The 17,582-nt window shown below is 33.5% G+C and overlaps 5 protein-coding genes across 5 annotated transcripts; 3 read left to right on the top strand and 2 right to left on the bottom strand.

Moving 5' to 3' along the window:
- Window positions 1-1,209: 1,209 nt before the first annotated feature.
- Window positions 1,210-3,690, top strand: LOC108809781 (probable serine/threonine-protein kinase PBL23). The gene is made up of 7 exons (XM_018581924.2): window positions 1,210-1,581; window positions 1,646-1,827; window positions 1,899-2,088; window positions 2,182-2,576; window positions 2,672-3,038; window positions 3,133-3,171; window positions 3,300-3,690. Exons 1-5 carry the CDS (start codon window positions 1,446-1,448, stop codon window positions 2,924-2,926), a joined length of 1,158 nt encoding a protein of 385 aa, XP_018437426.1. The 5' UTR covers window positions 1,210-1,445; the 3' UTR covers window positions 2,927-3,038; window positions 3,133-3,171; window positions 3,300-3,690.
- Window positions 3,691-7,729: 4,039 nt separating this feature from the next.
- Window positions 7,730-8,448, top strand: LOC130504294 (vascular-related unknown protein 3-like). The gene is made up of 3 exons (XM_056998903.1): window positions 7,730-7,999; window positions 8,126-8,188; window positions 8,335-8,448. The coding sequence occupies exons 1-3, from the start codon at window positions 7,781-7,783 to the stop codon at window positions 8,446-8,448; spliced, it is 396 nt and encodes a 131-aa protein (XP_056854883.1). The 5' UTR covers window positions 7,730-7,780.
- Window positions 8,449-10,760: 2,312 nt separating this feature from the next.
- On the bottom strand, window positions 10,761-11,666 carry LOC130504292 (early nodulin-like protein 9). Its single transcript, XM_056998901.1, has 2 exons — window positions 11,419-11,666; window positions 10,761-11,333 (listed from the first exon to the last, which is right to left on the bottom strand). The coding sequence occupies exons 1-2, from the start codon at window positions 11,582-11,584 to the stop codon at window positions 10,912-10,914; spliced, it is 588 nt and encodes a 195-aa protein (XP_056854881.1). The 5' UTR covers window positions 11,585-11,666; the 3' UTR covers window positions 10,761-10,911.
- A 260-nt stretch (window positions 11,667-11,926) lies between these two features.
- Window positions 11,927-15,036, bottom strand: LOC130504293 (COBRA-like protein 10). The gene is made up of 3 exons (XM_056998902.1): window positions 14,257-15,036; window positions 13,564-14,042; window positions 11,927-13,034 (listed from the first exon to the last, which is right to left on the bottom strand). Exons 1-3 carry the CDS (start codon window positions 14,852-14,854, stop codon window positions 12,093-12,095), a joined length of 2,019 nt encoding a protein of 672 aa, XP_056854882.1. The 5' UTR covers window positions 14,855-15,036; the 3' UTR covers window positions 11,927-12,092.
- A 1,076-nt stretch (window positions 15,037-16,112) lies between these two features.
- LOC108809053 (protein NDR1) lies at window positions 16,113-16,993 on the top strand. Its single transcript, XM_018581178.2, has one exon. It carries the CDS (start codon window positions 16,179-16,181, stop codon window positions 16,815-16,817), a length of 639 nt encoding a protein of 212 aa, XP_018436680.1. The 5' UTR covers window positions 16,113-16,178; the 3' UTR covers window positions 16,818-16,993.
- The last annotated feature ends 589 nt before the right edge of the window (window positions 16,994-17,582 follow it).

The following is a 17,582-nucleotide window of genomic DNA, read 5'->3' as shown; positions in this document are numbered from 1 at the left end:
ACTTAACTTATAATTCCTTGTACACTTACGCCTATCTATCTCTTCCAAACTTAACTTATGATTCCTTGTACTTCGTAAATGTATTTTCTATGTTGATTTAGATATCTTTCTACCAAACATAACTAAATGTTTATTGAAATTAATTTCTTAACAAGAAATTTTCATATCTTCCTAGAATATTCAATATAGTATAAAATTATTGAGATGTTGATTGCAAAATAGAAATATCATTAGTAATTTGAAATATTGTTGAATTAGCTCTAGCAACTTTTATCATAGTTATCTATTTTACTTTTTCCAATGGCTATTGTAATCTCCTATACAAAACACTCTCTCTTTAATTATTATTTTTGTTTCTGATAAAGAAATTTTAAAAATCAGATTTCTTGAAATTTCTATAGTTGTTTTTGGTAAAATAGATAATATTTTTCGTAAGAGTCAATTTCAGTGTATCAGTTTGAAGAACATACTATTACAGACAATTTTACAATGAAATGTTTCTGATATATCATTTACATTTCTATGTTAATCAAGTAACATCTTTAATATGAGTATTTATCATTCCTAACTATAAGATTTTCAATATCATCTTATGAAAGTTAACCTATAATAAATACTCCCTCTGTTTTTTAAAGATGTATGTTTTAGGATTTTTTTTTGTTTCAAAAAGATGTATTTTTTATATTTTTAATGTAATTTTGGTCAACTAATTATGAATAATTGTGAATCTCAAAAACATTAATTGCATTTCTTGAAATTTTATTGGTTTAGAAATATAGGGAATATAAAATAACAAAAAACTATGCACTAATAAGTAAGTTTTAATATGTTTTATTAAAAAGTGTGAAAATCTCAAAACATGTATTATTTAAAAACAGAGGGAGTAATATTTTACTCTTATATTCTTACTAAATCAATATAAATCTATAAATATTACATTTCTTAATAATTGTATACCATGTTCATACTTTCACTTTAAATATTACGTTTAATACAATAATACTTTTAGTATATTTATTCAAAGTTTATATGATAAATTTAACATAATATTTCGCAATGATTTTCACAAATACAACATACCCTCTGGATTATGGGAGCTTTAAAGATCTGGAGGGTATCAATAGGAAAAAGTCCAATGGATTCTTCACCATCAATTTATTTTGCCTTTCTCAAGAAAAATAACAAGTAAACATAAAATAAACAATCCAACATAAAGGTTCTTAGTAGGAAAAAATAATTCTAATTTTGTTTTTTCTTCTTCTTTTGGGGCCAAAAGAGACCAGATTAACGTTTGGTTTCTTCAAAGGCCAAACCTTTTGTTCTTATTTTTTTTTTCTCAGGAAACCCTTTTGCCATCTTGGTTTCCAATCCATGAAACTGGAGTAACCAATAATCTTCTTGTAGTATCAATCAGAAAGATACATAAAAACATATACGTTATAACAATGAAACTGAATTGCTTGTTATGTTGCATGTCCGAGAGGCGTTTTACCAGACGATCATCATCGAGACCAAGCATCAAAGACTGCATTCATGCAAATAACAATCTTTCTAGATTTGACAACATCTCTTTTAAAACAGGTCTCCTTTGTTACCCATTTTCAAGATGTTTTAACCTAAAGAGGCTAACATATATACTTTGCAGATAGCAGTAGGCGAAGATACATATCAGAGGAGATAGCAAAACTCGGGAAAGGGAACATCAGTGCTCAGATCTTTACGTTCAGAGAGCTCAGTGTCGCCACCAAGAACTTTGATCCCGAGAATCAGCTCGGTGAAGGCGGTTTCGGAAGGGTTTACAAAGGGCACATAGAAAACCCTGAAAAGGTATATATATACTTTTGCAACACCTCCTTCATATTCTTGTTAATTTGATTATGATTCTTCGCATTATTTAGGTTGTTGCTGTTAAGCAGCTAGACAGGAATGGCTACCAAGGAAACAGAGAGTTCCTTGTTGAAGTCATGCTGTTGAGTCTCTTGCATCATCAAAACCTTGTCAATTTGGTTGGATATTGCGCAGACGGTGATCAACGGATACTTGTCTATGAATATATGCAAAATGGCTCGTTAGAAGATCACCTTCTCGGTATATATATATATATACATTTAAAACATTACAAAACATCATATATTATATAGTTTTGTAAGAAAACTAATGACCTCTTCTTTATTATTTAAGAATTGGTGCGGAACAAGAAGAAACCGTTGGATTGGGACACAAGGATGAAAATTGCATCAGGTGCAGCTAGAGGGCTCGAGTATCTACACGAAACGGCTGATCCTCCTGTGATCTACAGAGACTTCAAGGCCTCAAACATATTACTTGACGAAGACTTCAACCCAAAGCTTTCAGATTTCGGTTTAGCTAAAGTTGGTCCGACCGGTGGAGAGACTCATGTGTCGACGAGAGTGATGGGAACGTACGGCTACTGTGCCCCTGAGTATGCTCTCACGGGACAGCTCACAGTTAAATCCGATGTTTACAGCTTCGGAGTCGTGTTCTTGGAAATGATCACAGGGAGAAGAGTCATCGACACCACGAAACCAACTCAAGAACAGAATCTAGTGACTTGGGTAATAAGTAACGCAAAGTTGTTCGTTCATCAACTTTAAGATCTCTCTTGTTTGGTTCTTTTTTACCTCAGATGGTTTGCTAAAAAAAATTACAGGCGAGTCCGTTGTTTAAAGATAGGAGAAAGTTCACGTTGATGGCGGATCCGTTGCTTGAAGGGAAGTATCCGGTCAAAGGATTGTATCAAGCGCTTGCAGTTGCAGCAATGTGTCTTCAAGAAGATGCGGAAACGAGGCCGATGATGAGCGATGTAGTCACTGCGCTTGAGTTCTTAGGAACGAACAAAGGCGAAGAGAATAATGAAATAGATAACAAGAACAAAGAAAGAGAAGATGAAAGATCTATGCTTTAAGCATTTTCTTAATGTCTTGATAATACGTTGCACAAATCTGTAAAACATCATCATGGAATCAGGTTTTGGAGTTACAACAACCATTATCATGCACAAATTTGCGTAAGAAAATGTAAGGCTTGTGGCAAGTAATTTCTTGAAGAGTTTTCTGCTTCTTGACACTTCGAATTTTGAATGGCATTCACAATTTCTTGTAATTTATGCAGAGAGAAAGGGTCTGCAGCATAAAGAGAATTCTCAAGCAGGTTTGTCTTCACTTCTAGGTTTTCTTGAATCACTGAATATTCTTGAAAATAGAATAAATGCAATTGTCAAGAGCTCGTTTGTGAGCAAAACAGAGTAAATATCTTTGTTGCTACTTGGCGTGTTGCAGTATTCCAACTACATGGGGATGCTTACGGTTGAAGGTACCTATACTTTTGAAATTAGTAGCCTAAAGAGACAAGCCTAAGCTCGAGGAGCTTCTTAGAGCCGGCGCTGACTTCACAGTTCAAGACGCTGATGGAAGAAACCGCTCTTGACAGATCAAGCAGCGAGCAGATCCGTGATGTGATTCTTGGATCACTCACTCAAAAGGCTTGACAAAAATCTTCAATAGCCTCTTCTTACAGAGAAGTCATGTCTGTTTTTTGGTACCTACTTGGTAAATCTCAGTTCTGTCTCGATGTGTTTCTTTTAAGTTTGGTCCAACAATGTCTAAAGATGCTGCAGCTTTTCATTACCAAAAAGCCAACTTTTTTCTCTTAGCAAAGGGTCAACTTAGAAGAAAACCAATAATTAGAAACTAAAATCTCTTGTAAGTGTAACATTTAAGAAAATGTTTTCTACATGTTACTATAAGAATGTTGAGATTGCACCAGCACAGTAGATAATCTCGGCTGCAAAAAGAGCAAACTATGTCAAGACATTGAGATAAAAAAACGAGAAAAGCAGATGACAAGCAACACTTGTGTTAAACAATGTACATAAACAAGTAAGAAAATGATTAATGGGAGTATAGATCACAGAGTATCTTTCTTCACTAGCATACCTGCTGTTACCAAACTTGGTGGTATCTTTCTCGCAAAGCTCATAGTAGCTTTGTGGTTCTATAGGATCTTTCTGGAAGGAAAAGTAACAATAAAAAGAGTTTATTACAAAACATTTTGATCTGAAAATAATGATAAAGAAACAATTAACAAGCAACCGCAATTCAGCACTTAATGTAAGTCTTGTTGGTGCTGCCAATATCCATAATATAAGGCCTGCAAGGTGGCATTAAGGAGCTTAAAATTTACGCCAGGAAATTTGCAAAATGAAAGAGCAAACAGATTTCTTTTACCTCACTTGATTCTCCATCATACCATTCTGGTTACCTAGCCTTCTATGTAGCAATCTGGAACCCTAAATCCTAACCCTATATCTAGAAACGTAGGCTACACGTTTAAAGCACCAGCATAATTTAGGGCTTGGAGAATCTAACACTTCGGAGGAAGAAGGTGAGATTTAATTTATCTGGTTGGCCAGCACTGGAGGAGAGCAGAGAATCTCTCTTGCAAAAAGATCTATGTTAACCACATAATCTTATTGAGTGGTACGGTACACTTGAAAAGGTAGCATTCCAGATTGTAAATTTATCAAATTCATATTTATTTGTTTGTTTGATTAGATGATATGGATATTTAAATTTTATTGTGAACAAATCAGACCTGTTGATGTCTGATGTTGGTAGATAAAACACTAGTCGGTTAAGTTTTGGCAGTTGGACATTCTCGGATTATAAAAAAAAAAACAGAAAATGATATTTTAGAAAAGAATGTTTTTTTGTTTTAATATACTTTTACCAGTTTGATGATGATAAAATCAACAAAATTAATTATATTTATTAGTTTTATTGGCTAAAATAATTAGAAATAGTTAATCATAAAATAATACACTTTAACCAAAATTTAATATTTTATTAATATTTGTGAAACTTTACAATATATACTTTTTGAAACGGATAGAGTGATGATCAAAGATAAAAGAACCAAATTCTCAGAAAAGTAATAGGATTTTAGCAAATAAAAGTAGAATGAAAATTGTTGATAGTGTATCAACTTAATTACTGACGGCGTTAAGAGTTCCTCCATGCCGTATGCGGATTTTGTTACTCTGGCGCGTCATGTGCTGCTGACGTAGCAAGTAAAAACACTTTTTTTTAACAAGCAAGTAAAATCACTATGTGGTATATTTATGTTTTTCAGAATACTGTTATTAATTAATACTATCTTACTACAAGTCTCATTTTAAAAACAAAGATAAATTTTTACAAAAAAGTAAGATAAAAAAGTTTTAGAAGAGATTATTAAAAATATTGTTTTTTATTTGAGAAACTTTCAACATGTTGAGAAATTTTGAAGTCACTTATTAGTAATTCGACACTTTTCTGGGAATTTTTGATGTTGTTAGTACAGTAACATAATGATATATTCTGTGCGATTGAATGAGATGCATTCAAAGTGACAAGATATTTGGCGATCGAGCACACAAAGTAGTAACTTTACATCCCCTAATAACTAATCCGAAAGTAAAAAAAAAAAGCTAATCCGAAAGTTTAGCAAAAAAAAAAAAAATTAAAAAAAAAAACTAATCCGAAAGTATTAGTTTAAGTCAATCTGTTTGACCACATTAAAGAAGACTAATTTGTTTGACAAAACGGTTTTCGAAATTAAGAAACCATCGATTATCGTATAATGGCCACCATGATTCTTAGTCATACGCATCATCGTCATAAATTTGCTAATAACAGACTCTTACTTCGTCCTTTGACGAGATTTTGAATAATCGTTAAAAGTAATGTTTTGTTGATTCAGAAACTATATTTTTTTCCAAAAGTACTGTAATTGACATGTACAAACTTTCAGCATCTCCATCCCTATTCCACAATTTACTCTAAAACAAAGTATAAACAAAAAATAAAAATAGATGATTTTTTTATTTTTTGTTCATACTCCACTTCTTACTTAAATTATAGAGTGGAAGATGAGAATGCTCTATAAAACCAACTATTAAACCGATTGATGATACGTAAAATTGTAAACAAACTTCATTGACAACTGAAAACTAAAACAAAAATGTTTGCTTTGTTTATAGTTTCGCTATGTATCATGCGAAACAAAACTTGGATCTGCAAAATCTTGGATAGCCTATATACTTATAAATATTTCACCACCACCATAGATTCATAATAATTCATCGTGTCAAACATTCACTACAATAAAGTCCAAATTAATTAGGTAAAATAATCTAAAGCTGACGGAGCCTCTTACGTCATACATGGCTGATGGAGAAGGGATACGATCATTGTACCACTAACAACACCCATCAAAGATTCGGTTCAACACTTACAATCTTGCACACTTCATGCCTCTCAGACTAAAAACTACGATATGTTTGTACATGCTTTATAAATCTTTTTTTTTTAAACAGTTTTTTGAAACACTGTACATGCTTTATAACCAAAATACCAATATGATAATAAAAGAATTATCCTGCCGGACTATAAAGGTTCAAGAACGTGGACCGACTTTATGTAGGACCATATATTATATATACATCTATCGTTTTGTCTTTAATTAGGGTATAGTGGATGTCAAAAAAAAAGGGTGTAGTGTTGCCTTCATCACGTTTTCTGTTTTCTGTTTGAGTTGTCTTTTTCAAGTATACGAAGATTAAATCTGCTTGCCACGTTATAAACCATATTATCGTTAAATTTAGTAGCAGTTCCCCACGAATTACATGTATCCATGTTGACTATACATTTTATATACATATTTTCTTTTGATAAAGATTATATTTGAAAGAACACTTTCCCTATATCAAAAAAATTGTTGTACATTTTGAATATATATATATTTGATACCGATCACAGTACGATATATTCGATTATACATACATAGAGTGAGGAAACTATTAATAAACGGAATATATAAGCTTAATGAATTTAATTTATCATTTTATTGAAAATTTGAAATTACTTTCTTCAGGGATAATATACGAAAATGATTTGTGATGATTACTATCAGGAAAGTTTTTTTTTAATTGATGACAAAAAAAAATAATTTAAATTGCTTTACTTTTATCGGAAATTTTTTACAACTAAACCACGTTATAGTGGTCTAGTGGTCTCCACTAGAAGAGGAGTGTCCTGATGGTCCAGGTCAGGGTTTAACTCCTTTTTAGTGCGAGATTATTAGTTCCACACATGGCCATGCGGATATAGGTCCATGTTTATGACTCATTTGAATATCCGGAAAAAGTTCTATCCGTGGGTTACATCTTTCATCCGGGGATTAGATCTATATCTTTAATAGACCCGGGTTTAATCCTTTTGGTTGTAAAAAAAAAAATTTACAACCAGAAACTGTATTAGCCTTCACCTATTATAGTTACCTTCTTTTATCTATATATATTTAACGTTAATTTAGTCTTAGCTTTAAAAAATTGTCTTAACTTCTAACTAATGAAACTTAATGTAGCAACTAGCAAGTCTCAAAGTTGATGTGTACATTTATATTCTTCACTAATTCAACAAGAAGGTGTTCCACTTCCCTTTGTATATACTTCTTTGTTCTTGCACACAGAGATATCAAACTACTCAACTGCCAGCAACAAATAATATTATCATAAGTAATAAAATAAACAATAATTAGACTAAAGGGCCAAATTGTGCGAACCTACAAGTTTCATGACATCTACCTCCCTTAATATATAGTTGTCACATTTTGAAAGAATTGGACAAACAAAAGTCTAAATACCATTTCTAGCTTCTCACACATTTCGTTCTACAAGATCCAACCACTCTCCATCAAGCTTTTCCCTAAGAAAGTTCTAATGGAAAACTCAGCACTGAGCAACTGCGTAAGGCGTACGATATTCTCTACTCAAAAGAGAACAATGCAAGAGGATCTAGAAGAGAGTAGTTGGACAATTTACTTTGAAACCGAAGATCGTACATGCCATTATGATGATTCTTCCATGATCTCAGACGCTGCGTCCCCTATGGCCTATGTCGAAGAAGACACGGCTTCATCTCCTTCTAAAAGAACGAAGGTAAGTCCAAAGAAAAGACAATCTTAATATAATACACACATTGTTACTACATGTCTAAACGACAATGCACATATGTGTGTGAGAGAGAGATTATTTACGAGTTATATATTATTCTTGTTCGTTCAGGGTTACAGTGAGATGGAAGACGATACCACAGAAGAAAAAAACATGAACACTACTAAAACTGAGGTAAGAATCTTTCAACATGTTTTATACCATATTTTTCTTAATGCGTTGATCTTATGTGCTTTGTACTTTATAAGATATTCTTACGACTTACGAAATTGTACATGATTGTTCTGACTGCTTACAAAAATATTTTATGGGCTTTATAGGATAAGGGATTGAATAAGAAAGGGATAATAATGAATGAAGATTATTGCGCAGAATTGAAGAAGCGAGGACTTTGCCTAGTTCCTTTGTCCATGTTGTCAAACTATATTGGTTGATACTTTGATTTGATTTTTCACTTATAATCATTAATTTTTCATTGTGAATTATTTTTGTCTGTAAAATTTATAGAATGGACTAGTAAATGCAGTGAAAGTCGAATCAGTGGTAGATGATGTACTTTATGTATGAGAATGCACTAGCAAGAGTGTAAGATTTGTAAACATTTCCAAACATGTGTAATAAAAATTAGCATGTTTCCGAGTGCGTCGCTATATTGGTACAATCACGTGCATATATGTACTTTTGATAAGCCCTGACGTCCGATGAATTAATGATTGACTAGATCTTGACCCGTGCGTCCGCACGGGTATTTATTTTCTGTTTTTAGTTTTTTTTTGTATTAAATGATGTATTTGTAATATTTGATAATAAATTTATATCGAAAACTAATTTTTGCAGTTATAACAAAAATTAAAATTAAAATTTTAATAAAATATTCTTATATAAATTCAGTTATCTTAATTAAAATAGTATAGGTGTGGGTCATAATGCTTTCGAATTCCAAATATTTGGAATTTCTATTAATATAAATTTGTTAAAAAATAATCACACTCGGTATTTAATTTGAAATCTTAATTTGGGTGTACTAAATGTTATTTTGTAAATGTAATCATATTAAATTAAGTAATTTTATATTTTTGCGTTTAACGTAAAATGTATCACCGACACTGGAGATCACCTAAACAAATCTAACATTTATATGATTAGATGTATGTGTAAGATATATAACAAACAAAGTTTTTAAATGATAAATATGAAAATACACAATATGGTTAGTATGCTATTAAACATGATATGTTACTTATAAAATTTGTAAGAATAAATAATTGTTAGACTTTTAACAAATTTGTGACATATAAAAATTAAGATTATAATTTGTAAGAAAATGAAATATAATATAATATATATTTGATCTAACTGCTAATTCATTATAAATGGGTTTACGTGTTCAATAATTTTCAGATTAGATTTTGATAATTAGTTTTCATAATTACTGTAGACTAATGAGAAAATCAATGGAAAATAATTTTTTGAAAATAAATAAAGTGATTCAGTTTCTATATCTTGTAGTAGAGATGGGCGTTCGGATATTCATTTGGGTTTGATTCAGGTCTCTTTGGGTTTTAAATTTTTGGGGTGAAAGGTTTTAGCTTCATTTGGTATTTATAATTTCGGTTCATGTTCTGGCTCGGATAACTCATTTGAATTGTTTAAAAAATTAAAAATTTTAAAATATAAAAGTAAAAATTTATATAACAAATAAATTTGAATAATATATGGCAAAAACTTAAACTTAACATAAAAATTGTTTTAGTTCGAATATTAAAAGATAGTGATCTCCTACCATATCATATGCGATTTTTATTATCATTAAATATGGTAAATTTAGAATTAGGAAATTTATTTATTAAACTGAAAAGACAGCATTAATATAATTATAAATAATTTCGAAATTGATTTAGTAGAGAAAGAAAATTAAATTTTATATTAGGACAACACATTAACTCAACTGAAAAAGACAACATTAAAATATGTAACTTAATTTATATTAAGACAACACATTAACTCAACTGGAAAAGACAAGCCTTAAATTAGTTAGTTTAATTTAATTCTCAGTGGCATTTAGGCGTAAATACTGTGCAAATTGTAGGGTTAATCCATACGTGTACTTCTGTTTTAATAAAGTAGAAGTTTCCATTTTATAAAAAATCCGGTTCATTTTAGTGGTACAAATACGATCGTCGTCATAGTACAAAGAGAGAAAATGAAGAGTCTACAACCATTCTAAAAGTCAAATTGGTGATATAAAGTCTAGATAAACTGACGGTTTCACTCGAACACTTTGTGATAACTTTTTTTTTTTTAAAAAGCACTTTGTGATAACTTATCTATTTTTGTATTGGTTGTGTATGGAACAAGATACAAAATGTGTTTAATTCTCTTTTCTATTACATCTCTTAAACTTTACTAAATGAATTGAGGACAAAGATCATTCAAATAGTTTAGACATTATAATTACCAACGCTGAGTAAATAATTGTAAAAAATAAATAATTATTCTGATATACAATTATACATTCCATAATTTATTTAAATGCTTCAAATTCAATATGATAAGAAACTATATATTTCTTGCAAAAAATATATAAATATAAGTAAGCCTCAGAGAATAGAAAGAAAACCTCAGACTGTGTTGATTTGAAACAGCTGTTTCTACAGAGAATAGAAATAAAATTTTGTATGACAATATCTTAGTTTCTTGATCCTTCCATTTCTCTATGTACAATAGAGATGACGTCTCAGTACTATGCACACAAGTAGAACTTTTTATTTATTTTACATGAGAAACAAATGGGGGAAAAAATCAAACAACAAACACCAATGGACACAAACTCATGTGAAAAGAGAATGGGAAAAGACTCCTTACAGAGTGAGAAAAGAAGACAAAAGAAAAACTTCTTACTGTAGGAATAGAGTGGAAGCAATAGTTGCCCCAAGAAGAGCAGCGACAAATGAAGAAGATGAGGAAGCTGCCTTGTTTGGAGTTTCTTGAGTAGGCGAAGTTGCTGGGGGCTCAAGGTTGCTTGTGATAGGCGGAGAAGGAGCGGCTTCTCCTGAGGGAGCCGGGGCTTGAGACGGTGGTGATGATGATGTAGCGTTGGTCTTGCCGTTTCTGTTAGCCATGACGATGACCACGAGCTTCTCGTTTTTGTTGCAGTTGTCTTTGTTTCCGCTGATGAAATAGTATGGTCCAGAGTGGGTTAGTGTGAAGGAAGTTTTGCCATCAGAAAATTTAGCGGTTGGTGCATCTGTGTTGCAGCTGTCGTAAGCGTGTCTTGTGACTTGGAACACTGAATCTTGGTTTGGTTGGTAGACGAACACTGCGATTATATACATGTTGTTTGTGTTATATACTTATATATGAAAGAAAACTATGATTATGGTTAGTACAGTGTGGAAACTTACTTAGAGAGTCTCCTACTTGAAATCTGCTCTGTTCTGCCCATTGACTGTAAACTTGAGACCCGTAAGGAACGGTCCAACCTTTTGCACCACCGACCATAAATTCTCTAGCGTAGGCTTTGTTAACAATCATGAAAAAACACACGAGACTTAACCCACGAAGCATCATGTTCTTTAGGTTATGTGTAATCAAGATGTGCTAGAGAGATGTATGTGGACTTAGTGTGGTATATTTGTTAATGAGACATGATGAAAGGTTAGTGTTTTTAATATAAAGATGAGGCTTTTGAGAAAATGTTGCAGAGAAGCTTTTCCTTGTATTTCTCAGATTCTAAGCAAAGCATAAACGCATGCTTTCAAGAAATGCTTTTTTAGTTTGGAATCTCATGTGACTTGCTTCTTCTGTCAATAGCTTTTGTTCCTTGCTTCTGCATCTTTGATTTTTTATTTTAGTACTATTCCAGATAATGATATTAAAGAACAAAGAGATATATCAAAAAAAAAATCCAGATTAAAAGACTAAGATCAGACAAAAGTATAATACAACATATCCATTTTTTCAATATAGATCAATCATATTACAAAGATCTTCCCACATCTGCTCCTTCCTCTGTTGAGCAACAGCATCAAAACACCAAACTGACCAATAATGCTAAGTTTAGTTATGTCTTTAGTAATTAATCCATCATTAGTGCAAAAGTCGCTGCCATAGCGAGAACAAGTGACATCAAGACACTGATACTGCGTCTGTGTCCTGAGCTCTTCTTTGGGAAATGTTTTGGAAGCGCACATTCTTCTCCATTGAAAAAAAGTTTGGTGGGGAAACCGTCACCTCCTGGTATATTCAGTCCTTTGATGTTCTTCTTTTTAAAGGAGATAACAGATTGTTGCTTGCCCGGCACGGGAGGGTCTCTTAGTGGATTGGTTCCGTTAACTTGACCCACAAGATAGTTCATATCACGTAACCCTTGAAACATAACGGTTCTGTTGTTTGGTGGAACACGTGTGCCATTAAAGGAGTAAACGTTTTCATACCCTGGACCTGCTTTTCCCATCTCAACCGCTACAAACCAATCCTCAAACGCGAAGTCTCTCCAGTTGAAAACGGTTAACCTAGCCGTCCAACCGTCTCTGTAGTCCGTGTTAAGGTGCCAGTTAATGCTGACTCCACAATTATCCGGACAAGGGAGTTTCTTAGGTATTGGCATGTGGTTTTGTTTGGCCCAAGCTTTGGCTTTTAGGGTTCGGTTATCGAAGGGAACAAGGAGGGCGTCGGGAGGGAGGAGGAGTGGGTTACGGTCAGCATTGCAAGTGGTTGTATCAATGTCATTGCATCCGCAAGCGCAAGTGTTGCATGGAATGGCAGAGTTATTGTAAAATGCTGAGAAAGAGACACAACATCTTGAGGCCTGAGCTTTAGGTTTGGTTATGTTGCAGACAACTTGCCAGCTGGATATGGCGTAGGTTACTGCCGGTAGACCGCTAGAATCCGGGAACTGTGACGGGTCAACCCGAACCGGTGGCCCGCATTTGTACTGCGGATTGAGAACTCCGTCGATTTTCCAATGTTGAGGTGGATATAGAGCTGTTCTGTTTAGATCCGGAGGTAACTTGAAAACCTAGCACATAAGAACAAAAAAAAACATTTTTTTAGATCCGGGCAAGAACCATGGTTGAACCAAAACTAGTGGGTAGAGTAACCCATTATGCGGTTCAGATTTAAATAAAAAAAACACTAATAATAAGAAAATCGAAAAAACTCAAGAAAAACTTACAATATGCAATCAGGATATTGGTTGAACCGGTAAATGATCTTATTTAAAATAATTTTTTTTTTAAATTCTATGTAAATTTATATTTCAATAAAAATTTCACTAAAGCCCTTGAAGAAGATGAAAAATAAGATAAATAGAAAAACTAAAATTGGTTGACTTGATTAGTTATTAGTTGATTTTCATTGATAAATTTATTTTAACTTTGCTATTTTCTTTTGGCTTATTTTAATTTAGAAGTTATCCAGTAACTCAGGAAGTCCCCTGCTCGGGTTTAAAACCACTGAAGTACTGACAACAACTAAAAATTCACAACCCTAAGTCCCTAACTATATGCGATTCAGGGCATATCTTTTCAACGAAAGAGATTATTTACCTGCAACTGAAACATAGATCGGGATTTCGACGGATCCATAAGAGGTGGCAAAAGAGTTCCGTTTTTGCAACAGAAAGGTAACTTGCCCGTCACGTCATCATCCTTCCTCTCAGGAGGCAAATCAGAAATGGCTGGCTTCTTCTGACAATTCATGACCTGAGAGAAGTCTAAGTCTTTGTAGTATTGTCCAGCTTTGCTGTAAAGGCATTCAGATGGATCTCTTTTGTATGTGTAAGCCCCTCGCATCGTGTTTATAATCTCTCCTCGCGTCCATTCCCATGTCAGGTTCCAACGGTCTAAACGCCCGATCGGATTCTCGTTGTCGATGGTCACTTGGGCTAAGTAGTTACTGGCAAATGATTGCAGCACATCGTAGACTATGTTCAGATCACCGTGTCTTCTCGGTGCAAACTTTGTCTTTGGCCCTGTCTTGACCTTGAACTTAGGGTTTCTCTTGCAACAAACGTTCATACTGCCTCCTGTTACCGTTTTAAAAATTACATTCAATTTATAAAAACATCTCTATAAATTATAAATATGAACGGAAGATTACGTTTCGCATTGATTAAAAAAAAACTTCCAAATTATAATTGATGGATAAAAAAGTCAAGCGTTGTGTTGTTGAACACTTAACCTAAAAATGCACACATATGTTACTTGTGTTTCAAGAAATCAAGTTTAGTATGATCTAACCTTTTCTCTTGGCGGCAGGACATTCCCAACCGTCGTTGACGAGCTTAAGTGTTCTTGGCATGGGTGTGGCCCCCTTTGCAACCCCGAAAAGAGTCCCGGTGATTTCGATATTCGTCGATATCTGAGTAAAATCACCTGCGGTTACAATAGAGGTTTTCAAATCCGTGTTAGGAGAACCAACGAACGTGGTTCCATTGCTAGCATCCAGAGGAAAATCTCCGTCCATTGGAGACGCACCAGTCGCAGAAACGATCAGTTCCTTGTGACGAAACCCTATAAACATTTGCCATCCCGTGAGCTCTTCTTTCCCCGCGTTTACAATCATCGCAGACGCTTTAAACGCCCATGATTGTGCTGTCACGTTCTTAACGTGAGGGTACTCTCTTTCGCGGCTGCCAAAGCTGTAGCTCATGAAAATACCATTGCAATGCGCCATCTCAGGCGGCGGCTCGCCTCCTCCTGCTCCGTCTTCGGTTGGTGTTCCATAATCTTGGCCGTTGCAAAGAATAAGAATTGATGATAACAAAATCAACAGAGTTAATGTATGGCGTGCGTTCCAAGGTATCTTCATTCCCGTTTTAACTTCAATAACCTTCATCGTTTGAATTTTGACCTTTCTTCCTCACCGCCTTGTGATTACTTCAACCGCAAGGCAGCGAGAGAAAGGGAAAAAAAAACAAGGAATCAACCTAGCCTCTCACAAAGGCGAAGATTTAATCAAACGATGAAGGTTTCAGTGTGAAGAAACCTGTAAAAAAGATTGAGAATCCAAAAGTTTTAACTGAAAGAAGGGAAGAAGGTTGGAGAAGAGGTTCATAATAGTTAGCTTTGATACGAGCCTCTGGTTTTATTTGGTGGTCACGCGGAGAGGACATGTAAGAATGTGTGTTTAAGACAATTGCTAATTTTGGAACGTAGCTTCTTATTTGTCTGTTAACTAAAAACCGCTTCGATTGTTTTCGAAATGAAACTAACTCTGTTTTTTGTTTTTTTGTTCTTTATTTACAAAATGAAATCCTATAATGATTTGTCTACTCGAACAGGACAATAAACTGTATTTGTGATGACCTGATGTTTGTATGCATAAAGAAATATGACATTTATTATCTTTAAACAATTTCACCAATTTTGAAGACTTTTAGGGTCTAAACATGTAACTATAACAGGATTAAGAAAAGCCAAAAGAATGGATAGAAATAAAATAGTATTAACAAAAAGAAATAATTTCTCCCTTTCAAATTTAGTGAGAAACAAATTTGTTCACTAATACTCTAAAAAACAATAGAAAGAAATATTGTTCTTCATAAATGGTGTGATTTCTTAATAATGACAAAAAAAATTAATGCTCTTCTTCTTTATTCATTATAACCATATAAAGTTTTTCTTACGTGTTTTCAAAGCAGAACCATTGAAAATATTAACCTCTATATCTGATAAGTAGATTAAAAATACTATTTAATTAAGTATTAAATATCCCATTTAAAAATTTGAGAAATTTTTGAGTGGAAATTTAATATACGGATATATACCTACTCAATAAAATATTTTTTGTTTTATATCCAAGTTGAGAACCTGCAAATAATTGTGCTCTTATATTTGTGGTGTTAAGCTTAACTCAGTAGTATTCTTTTTCCTTATAAGATATTAAAAATGCAATAAGAATCGGTTTTCTGTTATTTAACATACCTAGTTGTTGTTTATAGTTATAATTTAAAAGTCGTTGCCATTTTTATTTTATTTATTTCTTACGTCAAATAATTTGTTTTTATTTGGCTAACCGCGTGGGTGTGTCCACTTGGTCGTCTCTTGGAGTCAACTTGAAATATCAGCTAAAGAAATCCCCAACCAACAGACCGAGTAATCTAATCTATAAAACCGCTTCAAATCATTCAAACAAATAAACATAAAATTTCCCAAACTCAATGGATATAGACCAAGACACAGACAGTGGTGGAAGAAGCTGTTGTAGCTGCTGCCTCAGCTTCATCTTCACTGCTGGTCTCACTTCTCTCTTCTTATGGCTCAGCCTCCGTGCAGACAAACCCAAATGCTCCATCGAATACTTTTATGTTCCTTCCCTTAACAAATCCTTAGATGCGCATTCACGGCTCAACACCACTCTCAACTTCATGGTCCGTCTCGCTAATCCAAACAGAGACCAAGGCATCTACTACGACGATGTCCACCTTTCTTTCTCCAACACCAACTCCTCTGTTGCTAACTACACAGTGCCAAGATTCTATCAAGGACACAAGAAGAAAGCCAAGAAGTGGGGTCAGACTCTTCCTGTGAACAACCAGACGGTCTCACGAGCGGTTTTGTCTAACGGATCGGCGGTTTTTAGGATGGATCTGAAGACACAGGTGAGGTTCAAGATTATTTTCTGGAAAACCAAGAGATATGGAATCGAGGTTGGTGCTGATGTTGAAGTCAACGGAGATGGGGTTAAAGCTCATAAGAAAGGGATTAAGATGAAGAAATCTGATTCTTCTACTAGATTAAGAAACTATTTTCCTATATGTGTTTTGATGAATCTGCTCGTGTTCTTTGCGATTCGTTAAGTGATTCTTGATTCTTGTTTTTAATTTCTTTTTCAATATTATTGACTCTTTTCAAGAGTTTTGTTGTGTGTTAGTTTCTTAATTCGACCAAGCACTAATTGAATAATTTATTCAATTAATGTTTTGTTGCAACAATGTATTATTTAGTTTCTCTATCAACAAAATTCTTTTCGAAATTCAATTATCCTTTTACAAGACATAATTATATCTTGGAATTTAAATGAAGAGACAAAGAACCCAAGACAAAAAGTACAAATAATACAGTAGTGGATATTTTAAGAGAAAAAAACAAATAATTAAATCTATAAAATAAAATGTGAGTCTATGAATTATCACTTTCAAAATAAAATTTTTTTAAAAGTAATATTTTATTTAAATAACCAAATTCAATTTTATTGCAAAATCAAAGCAAAAAGAAAAAAAATAGATATTGTGACATTGATATCAAAATTGACATGACCGCCCGCCATAAAAGAACGAGTTGTCTTCTTACTTGTTTATGTCAGTACGACAATATCATAACTTTTAGTTGTCTTATTGTATTGGATGAAAAAAAAACAATCGCATATTGTATTGTTTTTTTTTTTTTTGCTAAAAAAAGGGTTAAACCCGGGTCAATGATGACACAAGCTTAACCCCCGGGTGGAGGTACAGCCCACGGATAGACCCTCTCCTGGGCATTCAAATGAGTCGAAAGCAATGGACCCATATCCGTGTGGCCAGTGGGAATCGAACCCGGGACCGTATTGAGGCCGAAGCTCTCTC

The sequence above is a fragment of the Raphanus sativus genome, unplaced genomic scaffold, assembly GCF_000801105.2.
Source record: "Raphanus sativus cultivar WK10039 unplaced genomic scaffold, ASM80110v3 Scaffold1482, whole genome shotgun sequence".
Lineage (NCBI taxonomy): Eukaryota > Viridiplantae > Streptophyta > Magnoliopsida > Brassicales > Brassicaceae > Raphanus > Raphanus sativus.
The sequence above is the reverse complement of the archived record's forward strand: the minus strand, read 5'-3'. Positions and strand labels throughout refer to the sequence as shown.

Excerpts from the sequence above, each read along its gene's own strand:
- LOC108809781 (XM_018581924.2), top strand. The coding sequence starts at position 1,446 with ATGAAACTGAATTGCTTGTTATGTTGCATGTCCGAGAGGCGTTTTACC. Across the intron at positions 1,582-1,645 it reads CAACATCTCTTTTAAAACAG|ATAGCAGTAGGCGAAGATAC; the intron begins GTCTCCTTTGTT and ends TATACTTTGCAG. Across the intron at positions 2,089-2,181 it reads GTTAGAAGATCACCTTCTCG|AATTGGTGCGGAACAAGAAG; the intron begins GTATATATATAT and ends TTATTATTTAAG.
- LOC130504294 (XM_056998903.1), top strand. The coding sequence starts at position 7,781 with ATGGAAAACTCAGCACTGAGCAACTGCGTAAGGCGTACGATATTCTCT. Across the intron at positions 8,000-8,125 it reads CTCCTTCTAAAAGAACGAAG|GGTTACAGTGAGATGGAAGA; the intron begins GTAAGTCCAAAG and ends TTGTTCGTTCAG. Across the intron at positions 8,189-8,334 it reads TGAACACTACTAAAACTGAG|GATAAGGGATTGAATAAGAA; the intron begins GTAAGAATCTTT and ends TGGGCTTTATAG.
- LOC130504292 (XM_056998901.1), bottom strand. The coding sequence starts at position 11,584 with ATGATGCTTCGTGGGTTAAGTCTCGTGTGTTTTTTCATGATTGTTAAC. Across the intron at positions 11,334-11,418 it reads TCAAGTAGGAGACTCTCTAA|TGTTCGTCTACCAACCAAAC; the intron begins GTAAGTTTCCAC and ends ATATAATCGCAG.
- LOC130504293 (XM_056998902.1), bottom strand. The coding sequence starts at position 14,854 with ATGAAGGTTATTGAAGTTAAAACGGGAATGAAGATACCTTGGAACGCA. Across the intron at positions 14,043-14,256 it reads TCCTGCCGCCAAGAGAAAAG|GAGGCAGTATGAACGTTTGT; the intron begins GTTAGATCATAC and ends AAACGGTAACAG. Across the intron at positions 13,035-13,563 it reads GATCTATGTTTCAGTTGCAG|GTTTTCAAGTTACCTCCGGA; the intron begins GTAAATAATCTC and ends CTTATGTGCTAG.
- LOC108809053 (XM_018581178.2), top strand. The coding sequence starts at position 16,179 with ATGGATATAGACCAAGACACAGACAGTGGTGGAAGAAGCTGTTGTAGC.